Source organism: Atractosteus spatula, chromosome 1, assembly GCF_055471065.1.
Source record: "Atractosteus spatula isolate fAtrSpa1 chromosome 1, fAtrSpa1.hap1, whole genome shotgun sequence".
NCBI lineage: Eukaryota > Metazoa > Chordata > Actinopteri > Semionotiformes > Lepisosteidae > Atractosteus > Atractosteus spatula.
The window spans coordinates 62,855,122-62,875,838 of NC_142706.1; the positions used below are offsets into that span (position 1 = coordinate 62,855,122).

A 20,717-nucleotide genomic window follows, 5' to 3' on the forward strand; every position below is an offset into this window, starting at 1 on the left:
CCTTCTCTAGAACAACAGTCCAGTTATTTCGTCTGGCAGAAAAAGAAGTACTGTCCCGTACGTCAGGCTCAGAAAACCAGCCTGCTGAAGGTGAAGATCTAGCAGGAAACACGCAACACGTCAACAAGACGATATCGCTGACCCGTGGTGAAAGGTACCATGTGGTACCGAGGTGGAGGGGTATCAACACAATCAAGTGAGACAGCATGTTTATTTCAATTAAATTGCTGGAATCACAGGATATTCAAAAATCAGGTCTGCTGGAACACAGAATTAGGCCGTTTTTCCTCAACTTGTGGAATGAGGAGCCTAAGGTACTGTTTAACTACAATCAAATTGTCAGCAAAGGATCTGAAACAGACGCACCTGGCACAGGACTTTAAAAACCTGGATTTCTGGAATTCTGCCTTGTTAATGGAGTCTTACTCCCCCTTGTTAAGCAGTGCTAAGGGGTTCAGAGGTTCTGGCTGGGTCACGGGGCTTTCGGAGTCAGATCCACATTCCCCAGCCCCCCAACCCCCCGCCTCCCCTGCCTTGTTTACCCCCTGAGCCTTCTCCATTTATAGAATTAATTATTAACTCCCAAAAAAGAAAGGTATGAGGGGCTGGCCGATCCAGGAGGTAGAGTGCGCTACCGTGGCCTGTAATCAGAGCCCGCGGAGCCCTGGAGGTGCTCTGACACACCTCGCCTGCGCAGAGCAGATTCCAGCGCCTCGCCGCACAGGGTCCCCACTTCAAACAAGCGCTGCCTGGCAGCGGGGGTGGGTGGGGCGAAACCTGGATTTTGCAGCGTGAAGGGTGGCTAACTGGGGTGCAGAGCCCATTGGAGACCCCCCGAGCTGTTGGCACCCCTCCACTAGCTCTCAAAATGTAGAAGCCTTTCTCTCTTCACCTTCATGTCTGCTTTGATACTGTATGACTGCTCAGTGTAAACTCCCTGCCAGGCACGTAAACTAAAAAAAAAAAACAGTCAAAATTAAAAAAAAAACAGTCAGCTTCTTCCGAATCAACAGCGAAACATGAAGTAGAGGACACAAGTGGAAACTACAGGGGAAGTGTGTTTAAAAAGTCTTCAGCTTTGCGGGTGGCGGTAGGAGGTGGTGCTACTTTTGTGAAGCAGTTTAAACAGGAACATAAAGGTTATAAACGAGAGGGGGCCATTCGGCCAGCCGGGGTTTACTCGATTGCCAGCAGCTAACTGATCGCATCCAATAAATCACTTGCCGCCATTTCCCGGGACAATAGGCTGTACAGGATAATGCAAAGCCCCGCCTCCGAAAATCGTGGCCACTTCTATTTCCTTCAGGGAATGTATTTGACCCCCTAAGACCCCCAGAGCTATGTAGGCAGTGCATCTGGATGCAGAGGCAGGCCCACACAGGTGCTGGGCTTGACTGCCACAATCCCAGCTCCTGTTCCCGCGCCAAGAGGGAAAACCACAGGGCAGCAGCTACTTAACCTCGGGTCAAAGGTCACCTGCACTAGCAGAAAACCGTGCTACTGCTACGAGCACAGGCTCACCCGCTCCACCCGTAGACTACCAGACATGACCTGCCTACCCGGGCACACATTACCCAGCCAGCGTCACACTGCTATCATAAATCTACGGTCTCTTGAAAAATGCAGAAAATTTGCCCCAAAGTCACTTGCCTGATCCTGAACGCTGACGTCTCATGAGCATGGCACACAATGATCTATTATTGCTGGGACTTGGACTCGATCCATTCACCCTGACATCTGTAAACAGTTTAACCACTCCTCCCATTCCAAGAAAGGAATTACATCAAGTGGAAAAAAGGTAGGCATCATTGATGGCATACTTGACCCTATATTACCCAGGAAGAAATCAGGTTGAAACCACATCTTCCCAAATCCTTAGATCAAAGGCTCAATAGGTGTCTATTTACAGTACATGCCATGTCTATGGCATTATTTATACCTGTTTAAAGGGGACTTGCAGAAATAAAGGAACTGTAAAAACACTGATTAGTGCCACAAGGGAAGGTTTCAGAGACATAACTATGCCAACTGGACAGAGATTTTTAGATAAAGAAAGAATTGGTTGGTGTGCATCATATCTCAGCAGGACTCCAAGCAAAGGCACCACATTCCCATTTTACGTGAGACACATTCTGCTATTTCCCTCACGGGACCAATAAAGTATCTATTTATTTCAGTGCCTCTTGAAAAGAGCATTTAAAAAATTAGAAGAAACGAGACGTATTTGAAATTCTTTCAGGAAGGCGTTCCAAATGTTGCCACCCCCTTTTTGGGAGACATAGCGAATTTTCTATCTTTTCAATTCACTTTGACCCGGCCTTGTTACCAAGGCGATTCACTTTTTGATTCATTTTTAACAAAGTCCATTCACGGACGTACTCTGCTTCTTGGCAAAAAAAACGTACAGCACATTTTACAAGTCATTTTTCTGTTTGGTTGACTGAACCCTGAAAATTTCAGATGCCCCTGCTTTTCAGATGCAAAAGTTGCATCTCTGCAGACCTTTATCCTCTGTGCCCTTGTTGAAAATATTCTGTGTCAAAGACCCTCTAATCCAGCTTAGGAATAGTTGTCACTTGTACCAAAAAGAATGCGGCACCATCTACAGTAGCAGACAGACTGTTCGACCAGCCTGCTCCTGTAAGAAGCAGAGCTTGGCAAGACCGCAGCATGAAAGAATTCCAAGACACAGCAACAAAGCTTCCTACAAATATTTTAATTATTTTTATTTTTATAAATCTTCCTCCTCTTAGACCAGAGCTGTAAGAGCAGGAGAAGATAAACCACCTTTAACAATCTTGATCAATAATACCCAACCTTACATTAACTCCATGATGGTGAAACAGACCCCAAAATCTTAATTTTTTAAAATGTCAAACTACGTAGCTCACATCCTGTGCACTACACGTTACAGAATCAGCTCCAGGCAGTAAAATGGGAAGGACAGTGATGTAGAAATTCCTCCTAGGTACTCAGAAAAGTGCACTGAAGAACACGTGGCACTGTACCTCGTGTCACAGACTTACAGAGCATTATGACAGTGTTTGTTTACCAACTCTGAAACTCAAATCATTTCTGTTACACAGAGGTCATTTTACCAACTGGAAAAAAAAAAAGATTCTGTTACTGGCAAATTTGATTTTCAAAACAGTATTGTTTAGGGTGCTTTGAAAGTGAGCTGGCCAGTTGTATCGTGACAACCATGGGAAATGTTCTCATGGACAGTGCGAGTAAACGCCAGCAGGCACTAGATATCTTGTGACCGAAAGAGGATTCATGCAAGACCACAATGGCACAAGTGTTGGCCACATGCAACGGAAATAAGTCCCTGGAACACTCTGTCATGGTCTCACGTGTATAGGACCGATCTCCAGTGGTACACAGCACACTATCTTTACAACACAGTCGTTGGAATAAGTGAACGAGCTTCATTTGCTTTCCCAATCGCGACAAGCATGAGACGGGACCGAAGAAGAAACGGACTTCCGCAGAGTGACCCCTTCAGTGCTGTGTCCCCACGTTTGTGTAAATGAGCTCAAAGGGCCACCAGCACCCTTGTGCGACAGCTAACACACAAACCAACCGATGCAACGCGCTACTCATTATAAGAATAATGGCGCTATGGCAGAAAGCTCTCCCTTCCACCAATGCGATGACCCCAGATCAGCTGTCTGCCGTCCCTTGTAAGTTCAGCTGCTTGGAGCTGTTTGATGAGAGCGCCAATGTGAACTCAGGTACAGACTGGCAAGGTGAAGCCTCAGAGCCGCCCTCTGTCTCCTGAGAGAGGGACCACGAAGGGGTTTGGGGCTGACGTGTGAAAAACCTCGAGTTTCTGTTTTTGTCAACACACACAAAAAAAGAAAATTCCTGGTGTATCTGGATCCGCTTCCAGTCTTTTGTATTATTTACATAGATGGTAATCAGTTATGTAACCAATCTAGGTTTATTTCTGATGTTGCTCGCACACCTTTGCATGACCTGTTTCCAAGTTTCGCATTGGAGTGCCCTCCTAGACCCTGTTCAGACATTCCAGTTTAATGCTGCTGATAGGTACTTGACGTGTCAAGTGAGTGTATCCTTATCTAAACCAACAATAAGGGCTCCCAGATAACGCTGAGTGATCAGGGCAGGTCAAGCACCATGCCCACGGTCACCCAGCAGCACGCACAGACCTTCTCGAAGGTGCCGAGAGGTGACTTGACCGATTCAACCAGACACCACTGAAACACGCCTCTGGTTCTGTCCTGAAAGAGTCGGGGCAGACTGCAGATCACACCCTACATATGCTCCAGCTCCATGACCTCACCCAGGGGGCTGGCATCACAGTTCCTGTCAGTGCCAAGCGCATTAGCCATGCTGAAAGGCACACAAGTGTGGGGTTATGCATTTCCTCTCCAGAGTCTGCAAAGGAGCAAGCAAAGGCTAATCCCATTCTGAAAATTACAAAGAAGAAACACAACGTTTCAGCTTGTTGAGCCTTCTGCAGGTATGAAGGAGAAATACTCAGTTTCAGCTGAGCCTTCTTGAAGAAGACTCAACATCTGGAATGTCACATTTCTTCTCCTTCTCAGCTTGGAATTAACCTTTACTTGCTCCCTTGCAGCCAACACGCACTGACACAGCCCTGCACCCAGACAATATCTTCAATATGTGTGACTGCATCCTTATCAGGGAAAGACCTTGTGTAAAAACTATAGGGTATAACAAGGATGTAACCTTTAATTCTGAGGAGGTTCCAAGAAAACTCCTTTGCACTCATGCTTGCTTTAGCCCTGTAACAGCCATAGATACATTTTATTTTCATTTTGTTCAAACACTGAATTTTACACATACTGTATACGACACCGGCTTTCCCAAGGATTAAAGCTTATCTTTAGAGACAAACCTAGGCAAACCCTACCAGGTGCAAAGTCATGAAAGCTTAAAAGCGTGTGTCCACTTCGTTTTGCTCAGCGCACAGAACTTCCTCTAAAACCTCCTTCTGCTGTTGCCCTTGCTCTGCTGGAGGCAAGCGGGGAGAGCAAAATTAAAAACGAGTTAGAAAAGAGTGTGAGTCAGGCACTGGAAAGAGGGGCCAGTTCCCCATTCCTGGAGAGCGGAGTTCCTGTAAACTGTGTCCAGAGCTGAGGGAAATGCCCACACAGTCAAGAGCTCTGGCTCTGCTCGCAGGCCTCTGTGGACATCCTGGACAAGCAGTGCGACCAGGGGCCTCAACAGCAAACCCACGCCACAGAGTCAGGCCGCTACATGAGTCCACGCACGGCTTAAACTGGAAAAAGGCATGTTTTTAAACGCGGGCTCTCTCGCACAGAGCTCCGTGCTCCTCCGCCGCGTTGGCGTGGAAGACACGAGGCGCTCACAGGGGCAAAGTGGCCCACCTGTAACACTGTGGGCGGGTCGGGTCCAGAGGCTTGTGGGGGGGCCTGCGGAGACGCCCGACGAGGCCGTCGGCGGCTGTCACAGTGCTCCCACTCCCAGCTCAATCTCGGCATCGACAGGTGGACCACGAGAGGCTCCTTCGGTTGTTTTACACCTGAAGAAGGCCCCACAGCCAAAACGTTGCGCTTCTTTTCTTTCTCCTTTTGGCACGGAATAAACCGTGTTCATTGGCTCCGTACATGGTGTTTTGGGGTTTTTTGGTATCTTTTCTTATGATCTGTTATCCGTCTTCTCTTTTTGCCAGGCTGAAAACGGCACTGTTTCTGAATGTCATTTGAGTAACCAATGAGAGAAGATGGACAGACAGCCTGGGAAAAAAAGCAACTACCCGATTACAAACAAATTACAGGAAGTCAATATACCAGTTCGACACAGCTTTTTAAATTGGGAAACTCACGAAAGACCACACCACACGAAAGACAGCATCACCGATACAAGAGTAACAGTAGAATCTCCCAGCAGCTATGCAACAGTGACGAACCGTATAGGTTTTCGTTTTAAAGAGCGGACTTTTACAGCAACAGGCTACCTGATCCTGGGCTCCATAGTAACACTGCCACTCTGCCCCAGCTCGTTTACTACTGGTACTGAAAGCCTTCACTGACCTGAGTGACAAGCCTGCCAAGTACGTGGTCAGAAGCTCACACAAGATCTGGAACTGGACAGCGGGGAAGCGCACTACAGGCACTCGAAATTCACATAGAAACACGGGCTACTCCTAAAGCAGCCTCTTTCACAAGGCAGCTTTGACAACGGTGTCTCGGCTTTTAGCCTGCCTCTGCCGAAACAGCAGGTCCTGTAATCTCACCAACGTCATCCCTCTTGTCTCCTGTGTAGATCATCTAACAACACTGGCAATAAAACACGATCTTTCCCAGATGTCAGGGCAGGGCTACTCACACAATCAGAAACTGATGAAGTCCCAATTGTGCCGTTGGTTTTGTAAACACGCATTCCATGGAATTTAATGGAGTTTCTCGCTGCACTGATCCCAGCAAGCATTCATATACCTGATAGCAAACCACCTTTTATTAAAGATGTCATTTCTCCTTCTTTCTTGCCACCACTGCCCATGAGCTGTGGCAAACTTGCTTTCTAATGTATAATATCGCATGGGCGACATTTAGTGCTGCTCTTACGGTGCTTACACATTGCACTAGCTGTTGCTTGCTGCTCCAGCCTCTCCTGCGAGAACCTGCGCCGCCTCAATTAGTCGGGGGCTGACATTTGGTGTGGTGTCAGTGACAGAGCCCACCGGTAACCGAGAGTTAACTTCTGCTTGCTGTGTCGGGTTTCACTGTAAATGCTATCACCAGGGCCGGCGGAGCCAGCTACCCAGAGCACAAACAAGGAACAGGAAATGTGATCTTCACAGCGCTAAAAAAAACACAATCTCCCCATTGTTGTGCTTTTTGTTCTCATCTTTACTTTTCCCGGTATGTTTTGGGGGATTTTTTTCTCTTCTCCATGTTCCGGGAACACGAGTTGGGCAGAGAAAGGAGAGAAGACAGCCCTGGTGTGAGAAACCTGCAAACGGCCCCTCGAAGCCAACAAGTTCATCCTTCTTTTTTTCCCTGGAAAAAAGACGCAAGGCTGCGGGATTTCGACACGCACGCAGACGAGGACCCGCATAACTGAACCTGCAGTACCAAACGGCGGAGCCTGGAGCCTGAGCAAATCAAGACCTTTGCCGACGATCAGGGCCCAATCCGACACAGGACCCAGGAGGAGACCCGCTCAAATGGGAAGCGCTTTCTTTTTTCCCCATCAGGGCGGAAGGCACCGTGGTCATTTCCTTTCCAAAAATAACACAAAAAAAACACATCCTCTGCTCTTGGCTTCTAACCAGGTCCATTGGCAAAATCTGATTTTCCAAGTGTTGAACGGTCAAATCTGTTCACCTGGACACATGGTCTTCAATCGGCTTTTCAAGACGGCGAGAGTCTCAAATCGCTAATGGGTGCAATTAAGTTACCAAGAGCTGAAGCAAATCTCAAAAGACGCTACAGCTCTCCAGGAGTTAGAAGGGTCCCCTGTTTTACTGTAAGGCTCACTCACTCTGTGAGTGGCTCATGCGAGGACAACAAGAAACACCTGTAATTCAGGCCTTGCGAAACAGAGGACTCCCTTTCCTATTCCATGTTCAAGAACAGGAATTGGCAGAGACGCTGGCAGTCACCCAACCAGCGCCGTGCACCGTGACAGACCCAGACAGGTCACAGGGATGACCAGCAGGAGGCCGGGCAGCCAGAGGCAGGGGCGTAGTTCAAGCCCGCACCAGCAAGGAGAGCCAGCAGCCTCAGCTCCGCCTGGCCCTCGGCGAGCTCGGATTCACCCGGGCGCTGAAGGCCAGCTCATCAGCGTTCACAAGGGCTGCTCTGGATTGGAGCACATTTCTGTCCGGAGCCTGCCAAAGCCTTTCAGACATGGAGGAATCCGTTTACAAAGTGTGTGGGAAATTACCAGGGCTGTAGAAAGGCGACATTGGAGCCGCGCTGGGAGGTGAATAGAGACGCGGCTCTCCGGGGATACTGGATCCCTGCGGAGACATCCGAGCCCTGGCTATCCGATGTCCTGCCGTTCCCCAGAAACGGCCGCCCCACACATCAGAGAACCCGGCGCTCTTCAAAACAAATTACCCATTTAACTGCAGATTTTTGAACAGTGAGGATTTTGTCCCTGCCTGTGGAGAAGGGTGGACACGACAGCGGAGCTCAAACTGAGAGGCAACGAGGATGGGCGCCTTTTCGCCTTGTTAAAAGAGAAATTCTGCTTCATTAAACAAGTGGTCCCCTGTATGAAGGGATCCATTTCCCTTGTTAAAAGAACTCAGAAGACATCAGGCCCCTTAAAAAAAAAAAGAAATTCTCCACCTCAGACCCCCTGCTACAGTATGTCACAGGGGGACCCTGCTCATTACTTTTTACAACTCAGATAATGTTGCTCAGTTAGTTTCTGCAAATGCACCACATTCTTACCCAAACCGCCCTCTTGAGAATGATTAGAATCCCCCGAAAATAGAAGCAAACTTGTATATGAATCTAGGGAGCTCCAACAGCTAATCTGAGCAGCGGTTTGAGTTAGACTGAGAAAAAACAAGCTCGGTGCATGGAGGCTTTAAAGCCGAGTATCCCTCAGGAATTACAGTGGCGTAGCTTGCGATATGATCCATGCAAATTCTGAGAAACTACTCTGGCAGTGTCTGAATTAACTCATACGGTGCATTGCTCCAACGACATGCCACATAGCCTTGATGACTCCTTCTTGGTAATTAAATTAGCAAAAAAAAAACAATCAGGTCATTGAGCAATTCCCCACACCTGGTGCAGACTGCGGCTGTTTAAACAGTGAGCTCAGATTGTAAAGAGGCCTGCGGTCTGGACTGCAAAATCCAAAAGGTAACGGACAATCTTCACTCCGTATGGAAACGGGTCAAGAGAATGAGATGCCAGGGACAGCGAAAACAATTTCAAATCTCCGTTGCAAGGCTGGGCTCTTTCCCAGAACAGATGACTGCAGAGACCGCTGCAATGATGCTCAAAGTGTATTTCCCTGAAGGCCTGCTGTACTTCCTCACTTGTTTAAACTGAGGCGATTATTGACGATATCACTTCAACTCACCGCAAAAGGGGAAATTTTAAACCCTGAACTGAACGGCCATTGTTCTGAGGTTTTCCTAAGGTAACAACAGGCTGATATTACCATTGTATAAACTAATAATACCCACTGTGAAAGCCTCTGTCTTGCTGAAATCTAACCACAGCTGAAGCAGAACCTACAGATTCATCCACCGTCTAACCACTTCTTCCAATCCGGGATCACAGCGCAGCCGGAGCCTATCCCTGCCAGCAACGGGCACAAGGCAGGATACACCCTGGTCGGGACGCCCGCCGGCCATCGCAGGGCACACACACTCGCTCCAATGAAGCCCATTAACGTGCCCGCACGCCTACGGCCTGTGGGGGACAAATGGAGCACCTGGAGGAAACCCATGGGAACACAGACAGCACCCCAGGAGATGAACGCAGGAACCCAGCAGTACTGAACACTGTGCCACTGTGCTACAAAATCACTTAAATGAAACTGCCGTCTTTGTCACTGTGGAGTTCCAAAAACATCAGCTTTTGTTCCTCCCGGGCTGTGGCTGTGTCATTGATAGGGCACTAGATAAGGGATGGATCTATTATTAATTGTTCGTATTTCTTAGCACAGCAAAAGCTCTTATACCCAGGGTGACCTACAGAAACACATGTGTAAAATGACTGCATTAGGGATAGAAAGACTTGGAAAAAGGCAATAAAGGCTAAACTCTGGTCTCTCTGCTACATGAGAACAAAAGGTATATTCGATTGTTTTTTTTTTGCTTATTAGGAGATACAGCAGTTTTAAGAAGCTTCTTTCCTGAGGAATAACTCGACCTTTAATCCATCTGCCTTCTAACACAAGGGTACACGGATAAATTCACAGATTTTTTTTAAAAAAAGTTTTCTGCAGTGGTTTCAACCCACGACTGCGGAGTGAACATAGCAGCAAAAAGGGACTTGTGGACAGCTGTAGCTGTTATCACTTTTGCACAACAAAATATAAAACAGACACGTCTTGGAATGTTTCAGTCGGTCTCTCCTGGACACCTGCTTTTGCTTTGCTTCACCGGGCGAGCGCCAAATAAACGGAAGCACCGATCAAAAAAGCGACTGACATCAATCACCACAAGGTGTTCATCTTTGAGAAGAACCACAGATGCGGACTACGGATTGGACTTGTAGGAATGAATGTGCGCTTGAGAGGGTAAATCGCGTTGTTTGCGCTGATTTAGGGTCACTCTGTGTCTCACTGACACATCTCTGGGGGGGACGGACGATGAAGATGAGGATGGAGTTTGGTGACGGGGTGAAGCGAATTGAAAGAAAGGTGCCCTACCCGTAGCTCCTAGCGAATCGCTCTCCTGCTGGTCTGGTCTTAGAGTCTGCCCCTGTGCTGTAATTCCATCTGCGGAGAAAACAGGATGCGATTCGTAAATGGTGTTCAGCATCTGGAGTAGTCCCGGCATGGGGGGGGGGGCGCGCCCCTGGGGTCACCAGGTGTGGCGGGGGTGCGTGTGCTTTCGCTGTCGGGCGGGTGGTGTTCCGCGTCAATACAGAAGAGGGTTCTGCACAAACTGCAGCGATGAGCCGTATTTCCTAAAGAAGCGTCTCTCTCGGTCTCGGGGGCGATCACAACAGCCCGGGAACGCGTCGTGACAGCTGTGAGCGAAGTGGAGGTCGAGTTTATCTGAACTGCAAGAGCGACGCAGGAGGGGGCGGGGGGAAATGTAAAGCGTCAAGGAACTTTCAAGCCACGAAGAATACGACTGAATAAGGATAAACGAAGCCGGCAAAAAAAAACCAAAACTTGTTTGTTTTTTTTTAGAAAAAAAAACCCAACAAACCTGTTTTTATTCCAAACAGCGGCATATGTAAACGCGCAGAGCTCCGAACGTCTTTACTCTCGCATCACAAGGGCAGCTCCGCTCATTTTTTAAGAAACTGTGGTCGTCCAACATCCGCCTTCAAGACATTCAAGAAAACTTCTGGCGTGACAGACGGCCACGGCGCAGCTAAGCAGCCCCCTCGCCTCCCCGAGTGTAGACGCGCCGGGTGCGCTATTCAACAACGGCTCATTCTCCGAGCCGCGTCTCCTCTCTTCGCGAGCCGGGTCTGGGGGATCATTGGGAGGCAGGCAGGCTCGGAGCGCGAGCTGCGCGAGCTGCTCGAGCCTCCGCACAGGAAAGCGTGCGCGCGGGCACGAGCGCCTCTGGAAGTCCCAAGTCCGGACAAAACTCTTCGCTTCTTTTAGTGCAGGAAACTGGGGAGGAAAGCCGCAACAGACTCCTCTTTAGTACCCAGATAAATCAGCTCTCGCTTTTGCTGTGCCGAATATCTTCTATGAATGAGTTATCACACACAAAAAAAAGTGCAACAGGTTGTTCTAGTTTCCCACTGGCACTGTCTTGCGTGCTCGGAATTCACCTGCGCTTACTCCCCATCCCCCCCAAGAAACCAGAGAGATCGCTTCTCATTGCATCCACACTAATCCTCTCTGCAAACGTCCAGGCAACAATACCAAGAACTGACAAACGAGAATCGCTAATAACGCTAGAGAGAGAGAGAGGTATCGCGGCTTAGAGTTAGGCCAGCCCCGGAGAGAGACAGAAATAGAAAACAAGGCGGATACCACCAAAAATAGCCGTGACATCACACGACTTCTTTCAAACAGAAAACCTGCATTGTTTCCACGGCGGTGAAGACCATTGGCGAAGCACGCAGCCAATCAGACATTGCAAACTTTTTTTCGAGTTACTCTCGTTTCTTTCTTTCTTTTTTTTTTGAAGTGTGAATTTGGCCTCGTGGCTCCACCTGCTGAAATAAAAGGATAAAACGAGCGAGCAACGAGTGCGGGCACAAGCGATGGGCTCGTTCTTTTCCCCGAATAAGCTCTGAGCGGCAGCGAAGCAATTAAAGAAAATAACCATCTGAGCGACCTGTTCTACCACGGCTGCCAAAAGTGCAGAGCCAGGTTCCTGCGTCTCCCAGAGGCCGATGGGCTTCGGAACCATCCCCGCAGGAAATGCAGGTCTGAGGACGAATGACGCTCTCGTCAGTCCCTCCAGGGCCTGAGTACTGCGCCACTCATAAAACCCTTTCCCCCCATGCCAGGATTACTACATTGTGAAGGGAAAAAAGTCCAACAAAATTCCAAGTGGGAAGAAATCCCTCCATACACCCTTTAGCCGGCTCTGTGGCGCAATGGATAGCGCATGGGACTTCTAGTCAAGCACTATGAGAGGTGATTCAAAGGTTGTGGGTTCGAGTCCCACCAGAGTCGCATTTTTGGGGCGGAGTGGTGGCTCTGTGGCTGAGGATCTGCGCCTGCGCCTGGAAGGTTGCCGGTTCAAATCCCGCAGCCTGCAGAGGAATCCTACTCCGTTGGGCCCCTGAGCAAGGCCCTTAACCCCAAACTGCTCCAGGGGCGCCGTACAATGGCTGACCCTGTGCTCTGACCCCAAGCTTCTCCCACTGTCTGTGTGTCTCATGGAGAGCAAGTTGGGGTCTGCGAAAAGATGAATTCCTAATGCAAGAAATCGTATAGGGCTAATAAAGAAACATTAAACACATTACATTTTCTAACCACTTCATCCAGTACAGGGTTGCAGGGGAGCCGGAGCCCAACCCACTTCAGGGTTCATTTTTCCAGTATGTAACCTACAGTACCAGCATGTCTTCGGACTGTGGGAGGAAACCGGAGCACCAGGAGGAATCCCACATGAACATGGGAAGAACATACAGACTCCACACAGACATCACCCCAGGAATTGAACCCAGGGCCCCAGGGCTACAAGACAGCAACTCTAACCACTGCACTGCCGTGCCACCCCTAGTTTGAAGAAACGCAAAGGAAATTGTGCTCTGAGGGATTGTTCAATTCACAACTTCACATTCCAGAACTTTGTAACAGGTAGAAAATTAGATGAAGCATTAGACGCAGAAAGTCAAGAAAAATGCATGCTGTTTCTTTGCTGTGGTGTCTAGAATACTGTACATGATAAAAGTAGCAACAATTAAAAAACAGGCACACACACAAATGGTCAGAGTAGCTGAAGAAGCTCATTGACTACAACATAGTGTATATTATTGTACACCTTCAGGTTCATGGAAGACAAGAGCCCTCAATTCATGAGGGACAGAAAAGGAACAGATGATACTGCAGCACATCTGTATTGATGGGTCATGTGTTCAGTGAAGCACGTAAAGGTAAAAGGAGTAGCACAGCTCTAATTAAATAGAAATATTAAACTTACAGTATAAAGCTAGAGGCAACCATAAAGCAGGACCACAGAAAAAGGGACAATACAGTATAGCCTGTAAGCAAAAACAGTCTCTGGGAATTGGGAGGAGACCACTTTATCCTGAACAAATCCATACAAACACGCAACCGTGTAGAACATGCAAACCCCACACAGACAAGACACCTGAGGCCAGAACTAGAATGCTGATTGCCAGGTCCCATTGTCAGCCACCGCCTTCGACCATGTAAGAAGAATTCCAAATGCTTTAGATTTGATCTACACTTTATACAGAGCTCAAAATGATTAGGATTTCCTTCCTGAGATACAGTGAATATAAAAAGTCCTGTCCGGCTGCCCGATGTCAGCAGTGCAGTGGCTGTAAAGGTTGTGGTTCTCACGAACCACACTGCCTGTCCTTCTGGGAAACAGCAGCACACACTGAGCACTGATCTCGGTCACTTTCCTAACACAGTGACATCACACGCAAATCACCTCTCGGTTTATTTTCCATTCCAAGGCCCTGTGCAGCCTGTGAGCTGGGAATTCCTGTTGCTCTGACTTGTCTGTGGAACGGTTTGTCTAGGTTTCACCTCGAACAGGAAGCACAATAGCCGACAGTGACAACACAGCCGAATCGAATCGGTCTCCGCTGAACACGCCAGAGTGAAAAGGGGCAGACAAGAGTCCTGCGTGAGTGGATTTTTAAAGACCTTCGGATCCAGAATACAACAGCTTGCCTTTCGCTTACCTAGACACGCTATGCGTTTTTCCATTCTGCGAAAATGTCCCCATTACAGACCCACATACTTGAGGAGGACAAATATCGAAACCTGTAGAGACTGTGGTGTTTCTTTCAAGGTTTCAGTGTGTGACAGGAGAGCCGGCGCTCTCAGAGCGAGCTCTGTGGTTACTCTGCTGATTACACAATCCCCGAGTCTGAATCACATCCGGAGCAAGCTGAAAATAGCAAGACCACACCGAGAGAAGGAGCAGAGAAAACTGGGGGCACGAGAAACACAAAGGCAGCGTGAATCATCCGAGAGAAAATGCAAAAGGAGCAGAAGGACGCCGGGCCCGCCAGTGGACAGAGCTCGGTCCGCTGGCCTGGAACGGCGAGAGGAACACGGGGCCCCCAGGCTTGCAAAAACTCACCAGGAGCAGAGGAAACAGCAAAGGTGTGACTTCAAAAAAAACGACAACAGAAACAAGTGCATGTTAGCTTTTCCATATTACTGTAAGCAAAACGTGCGAACGGGACTTTCATGCAAATACCTTCACCGGCTAGCCCCTGTGGGGCTCAGCAATTTAAACACACGCCTCTTCCAAGCAACGCAAAACAGATCCCGTGTGGTCCTCGACAACTGCCATTAGCACCTATGCCCCTGCCTGAACACTCGAGTGATCAAGGGGCTCTGCGTCTGAGTGATGAAACGCAGAATGACGGCTCAGGACTGAGGTCAAAAGCCGATCAAGCGTCAAGTGAAGACCAGCCCGGTCCCAAGCACTGGAGAAAGAACACACACATCGACAGAAGCCCAGGCCAATGAGCTATACCTGCTGGAATTCACATTTATTCTTTTTTTCATTCGGCTCCCCTAGGGGACAGCTTGTCCTGTTCATTTTGTAATGATCTGCGTTGTGAGGGGATGCAGTTCGGAAGCGAGTTATCAGTTGAAAACGCAAGTGTCTCCCCTCCACTTCTTTCACTTTAATCGGATTTTCTGCACGCAAGGCTTGAAGTAACCAGTAGGATTAATCTTCTGTGTCGGAGGCAGAGCCCTCTGCTGACTTATTAGTCTACCAGCCCATTGCGCGGCCAGTACAAGCCCATTCATAACATTACAGACTGGGCCACATGTGACAGCTGGTATTACAACTACCAGCAATACTACAAATGACTGTAATATTAATACCGAGAACGAAATAGGGGGTAATAATGCATTAGGGTTATCTAATATTTGGATTTTTAGCTACCAAGCAGGAACATTTAACTGTCCTAAGGTAACCCACTTTCAATGCATTCAGGTAGCCAGCCCAAATCTTAAAGGAACTGGAACAACCTGACTCCGAGTCTGGCACATAGAGAGAGCCCTGCAGCTTCATTCAGTACAAAATGTCCATGTGAGAGAAGGTTCACTGTCCACCCTTAAATACCACATTTACAGCGGCATGGGGGACAGGGAGAGCTGATGTGAAAATATGAAGATTCAAATTCCCGTTAATTAATGAAACGGCGCTCAGCGCAGGATGCGGTCAGCCGTTTCAGCAAAGCCTCCCACGCAGGTGTATGCTGGCCCTTGTCTCTCAGAGAGAGGAGGTAGACCCGAAGTCCACGTCAGTCTGCTGCACTGCCTTGGCGTCTGCTTCACAGCGTTTTCAACCACGGGAAAGAAACAAAGCTTACTGGGAAAGGAAATTCAGACCCGTCTGAAGTGCTGTTTACAGAAGAGCCCGGTAGAAATGCATATTGTATAGTAGGTCATGCTGTGCTACCCACAGGCAGGAAGTAACACTTTTATATTGACTTCTGACATTTCTATTTTATGTTTCTAACTTCAGCAAGTTTATTTGTAGTTTATAATAAGACACAAAAATGACCCAGAGGACCTAAGTGTTTCTGTTCACTGCTTTTCTGATTTTGTGTCTGTAAATATCTTGTTTCTCGGGCAGTGTGAGACTTTCTGTTTCCCTTGTGCCACCTGTCTGAAGCGAAGCAAGAACTTTCTCTGGAAAGCTTGCCCCTGTGCAGAGATGGGGTACAGAGAGGGCCCAGAAACTAAATGGGGAGGGAATGGAAAAGTGAGCAGGTAGCACTTCAGCACTAATCAGCCTCCAGCAGATTTCAGTCATGAAACACTGCAAAACACCTGCTTTTTTGAGCTCACTTTGTCTTTTGCCGTTTTCTTTTTCAACTCGGCCAATTTGGAATTGCCAGTTGCTGAAGCGGTAAGGACTGTGCTGCCCTGTGTAGCCTTGTCAGTTCATGGGGAGTTCCATCCACCCACAACTCTCTGTGTAAAGACGTGTCTCCTCCTCTGCATCCTTAATTAATTTCCTTATACAGTAGATTCCAACTCTGACCCACATTTCGCTATTAAGATAGACATACAGTAGCCTGCTCAGCCTACCCTGACGATATTGATTAGTATTTGTCACAGACACTTGTTTTCTGAGTCCTACAATGTGCCCCTAGGGTAACGGTCTTATTATGGACATGACTGACCAAAAGAAACAGCACAATGAAATCGATATGAAAAAGGGGAAAAACACAGGATCTCCTCTACACACAGTGACAGACATTCGCCCAGAGCCCTGGGGGAAAACAGAGGGGTTTTAGCGAGGGAAAGCAGATGAAGGCATACATTGTTTCACTCAGCCCTTCTCTTGGCTGGGTTTGTAGGGATGGAGCCAGTGAAGTGTACATGTGACTCTCCGGGGCTAACATACGCGCCTCCTGGCCATCTCCACGTGCTAGCCTGATTGGACGAGCCTGTATCAATGTTCGGCTGCGGAATGCTGTCCCCCCAGGGGAAGGTACAGGAGGACGCGAGTTTAAAAAAAGCATTTAGGCTTCGCGGTTTTGATAATGTGCCTTTTTTAAGCCCGTTAGCTGTCTCTACAGGGACACTGCACTAGCGTTGCCCATTTAAACCACAGTGAAATCATGGCAGAGGAGAGATCTCACATAATTCAGTATTAATAATTGCAATAACTCTAACCTTCCCTGCCCTTAGTAAGTGGGGCAGAACTGGAGCTCCTTGCGAACATACAGACTCCACACAAACAGGCACTCCAGCCTGGAATCGAACCCAGGACCCTGGAACTGTGAGGAAGCAGAGCTTTCCACTTTTGCCACCCTAACTTTGCACAAGTGTAGGAACATCGTGCTTTCTTGCAGTCACATTTTCCAAAAAATGTCAACTCCAAAATGAGGATTTTCATTCTCACTGCCCCACGAACTGAATCGTTTGCCATAAAAGACCCAGGTCCTGTCTGGCCAGCGTGTCTGGCCCGATCCTTTGAGCAGGCAGCATTATCTCGGAAAGCTGACTACACACAATACTATTAACTGGCCCGAATGCAGATAAAAACAAGTTTATGCAGCTGTACTATTCTTGTGCTGCTCAAATTACAGAGTGCACTTGTTAACGGACAAGACTGCATGGGAATGGACGACAACTGCACAGGAAGCAAGGCCAAAGAAGCTGGCGTCTCCCAGCACCGCTGCAGCTGAGCAGCACGGCCACATGCAGGAACAGCCCGCTGGTAAATCACTGCCCTCTGCTTCCTTCCCTGCCACACGGGCGCAGAGGGAGCCTGCGACGCCAACACTGGCCAAACCGCCAGGCACACAGCCCAGGGCCGCAACGAGCCAACCGTCAATTTCACCCGGCGACAGAAGACACCGGTTCGAGGCTGCAGCTCGCCCGAGACACACCACCGCGTCTGAAAAACCCGCTGCCCCCGAGTCACAAGATAGTGCGGAAGATAAGAGAATTCAGGAAAAACAACAAACAATGCTTACATGTCGTCTGAGGCCAGCACAGTCTGTGCCGAGGGAAGGAAAGCATAACATTCGCTTCTTTGGGTACGTGCTAACTATTTTTGCTCAGGTTCCGGTACCTTGAAACTTCCTATTCACTTCTGCGGCTTCCTCTGTGCGTTATTTAGAGCTGAGCGGTGTGTGTGTGACACGGAGAGAGCAGGCTCGCGCACCTTCTCCTTGCTGGCCCTGGGCCGGCTGAGCAACTGCCACACGGCACAGCTGTACACATCTGTCTGTCGCCGTGGGCGTGCTGGGCCGGGGGGGGGTGTGGGGGGCGACCATGTCTGCGCAAACAAACACCGAGGAGGGCAGGAAAAGGGGAAAGAATAGGCACTCCACTGGTCAGTCTTCAATCACAAACAGCCAACTAGCCAGGTAGAAGGTGACTCAACTCGACTGTTGCTTTGTCATTTGGAAACAGTCACAGCACAAATGAAGAAGATCAAGAGCCTGCTTTGCTCAGGGGTTGTCTTGGATGTTGGGGTGAAAGCCAGATGACTGAACTGGAGAACTGCCTTTTTGACACAGACCATGAGACTCCAAGAGGTCCTACTTTATCAAATCAATAACAGCAAATGCTACTGCTACTATTGTCATTATACCACCCAGAGCAGCATACCGTATGCGTTTCTGCAATTACTTTAAAAACGTGAATGTCTGTCTTGTCAGGCATAACTGACATTGTTTGCATTGCCGATATGAAGGTCTAAAAGAGGCACAACAGTGCTAAGTGACTGATCATGAAACTTTCCAGCACCATTCCCACATGTGCTTGAGTATGGGTGTCCTGGCCCAATTTCCCACTGGCCTTTACCAGTCATGGCCCCCTAATAATCCCCATTTGTGAACTGGCTTCATCACTCTGTTTTCCTCCCCACTGAGAGCTGGTGTGTGGTGAGTGTACTGGAGCACTATGGCTGCTGTAGCATCATCCAGGTGGGGCTGCACACTGGGGGTGGTGGAGGGGAGTCCCCATTACCTGTAAAGTGCTTTGAGTGGAGTGTCCAGAAAAGCCCTATAGAAATGTAAGGAACTACTGTAGTAGTAGTGGTGGTGGTGGTAGTAGTAGTAGGTCACACATGTCAACAAGACAGAACTGGACCGCTCTATCCCAGCAGTGAGGACAATCAACATTGCAGTCAGATTCTCGACCATCTTTGCATTAGCAATCAGAGGCAGGGTTTCAGGGGCTTAATTTGAAATCTACTGTCTCAGGTCGAAAACCAGGCTACACACAGTGGACAACAGAGCTTTCTGTCTGCTGTATATATAGAGCCTGAGACACTGGACATCCTTCAAGTTTATTTAAAGACCTAGTTTTTTACTATAACTTTTCATAAATAATTCTGCTTTAACACTTCCGTTTATTTTCTGTGTGATTTTTCTTTTTACTTCTGTGTTGTGTGCACATAATATTATTTTACAATGCTTTGGGTTTTTTTTTTCCAATAGCGCTAATGAAGAAAAGTCCGTATTATTACATGCACAACCTGTAGTCAGTAGGAGTCAGAACCATAGCAGAGGAGCATGATCTTCAAAACAATGCAATAACAGTCACACCTTTAGAAGTGTTCTGATAACTGCCACTAAAAACCGTTACAGAAGAGGTGTGGCTGTTATGATGAATTAGTTATTCTGTCTCTTCCCTTAAAAATAATTTCTTTGCTTGGGCTGTAACCCCAGAATGACCTGTGGTGGTGGCACAGAAACGAGGCCAACAGAAAAAAGAAAGACAGCTAAATGTGAGGCCGTGATTAGCCGTGGTTTGGTTATCCTTGCCGTTTGTGCCCGATCCAAACAATTCGGCCACAACCAGCTCTTGAAAAATCCCACTAGTCACTTAAGCAAATGCAACTGGCAGCAAGTGAAAACAAGTCAACGCTGGGCGGATTCAGAGCTGGGCACCGCCCTGGTGTCAACCCCAGATACCAGGAGCAGGTAAAGATTCACTGAGCTCTGAGACCCGTGCAATAAACAAAATAGACGTTGTTTTTAAAAAATGATATTATTTCTCAATTGTTTCCATTTGTCTGCCTGATTTCTACACTAGGTCCTTCATCAATACCAGTGAGAGCAGTCCGCCCTCCCTTGTCACCCTCCAGGCACCAGTGGATCACCTGTGCTGAGATCAGGCAGTGCACCTCTCAGACAGCCACTACTCGTTGAATTCTGTGGACTATAAAGAGATGCGTGCTATCCTTTAGTCACTTAAGACAGGACTTCTCTGCTTCTCCCTGTTCATCTGACCAGATTTAAAGTTGGTTCTGAATAGTTCTTTGTCCTTGTTTTGCTTACATTTGTGTCTATCATCTAAACATATTTGAACTTTCTAAATCAATCTATCATTTAACTATATATAGTAACTACCCATTCATGTACCTACCAACCTGCCTGTGTAGCTATGAGCTTCCTATTGAGCTTCCTATCCTCCTATCCTGTGGCAGGTTGGCTGAAAGGACGCTGAAGCATTCAAGTGCTGTTCCAGTGTGTTCTAGGCTTGGTTGCCCTGTCCTTCTCTGAAGTGAGCTTCAGAGAAACCCACCATGGTGTCCTGATTCCCTGCCTCCCGTCTTCATAACTGTTTGAGAAGTTACACATTCGAGCCCAGGCGCAGCAAAAAAACAATTCCGAGGTTAACAGATGACACGCACAACAGCAGAGGAAATAATATCAAAAGAGGTAGTACAGGAACAAGTAGGTTCACAAACTTCAGATGAATACTTTATATATATATAAAACATTAGAACTTCTTTGTTGCTCAAACAGGATATGAAGAGAGAAAATGCCCCTGTGATAGCTTCAAACACAAGTTCCTTAATAAATGAAAAAGATATGGCAAATGTTAAGTACCTGTTACTTAAGCTACTTAATTTTATTCTGCAGTGGAAAAAGAGAAGGGAGGACAAT

At 47.9% G+C, this 20,717-nt stretch overlaps 1 protein-coding gene and 1 non-coding gene across 9 annotated transcripts in view; one reads left to right on the top strand and one right to left on the bottom strand.

The window, feature by feature from the left end:
* hdac7a (histone deacetylase 7a) overlaps positions 1–20,717 on the bottom strand; it is a 99,367-nt gene that overhangs the window by 57,905 nt on the left and 20,745 nt on the right. For 4 of the 8 annotated variants that reach the window (XM_088915336.1, XM_088915327.1, XM_088915311.1 and 1 more), the window contains exons 1-2: positions 10,868–11,579; positions 10,360–10,428 (exon numbers count right to left, since the gene is read on the bottom strand). The exons of 1 other annotated variant lie outside the window; for it this stretch is intronic. In XM_088915336.1, the coding sequence (XP_088771462.1) occupies positions 10,360–10,428; positions 10,868–10,892 (94 nt within the window). In that variant the 5' untranslated portion in view covers positions 10,893–11,579. Of the gene's footprint in view, positions 1–10,359; positions 10,429–10,867; positions 11,580–17,789; positions 17,835–20,717 lie in introns of those variants that run through there. 3 more of the 8 variants (XM_088915319.1, XM_088915345.1, XM_088915353.1) reach the window with 3 other exon arrangements.
* Positions 12,211–12,303, top strand: trnar-ucu (transfer RNA arginine (anticodon UCU)). The gene is made up of 2 exons: positions 12,211–12,247; positions 12,268–12,303. It is a non-coding gene; the product is annotated as a tRNA-Arg (tRNA).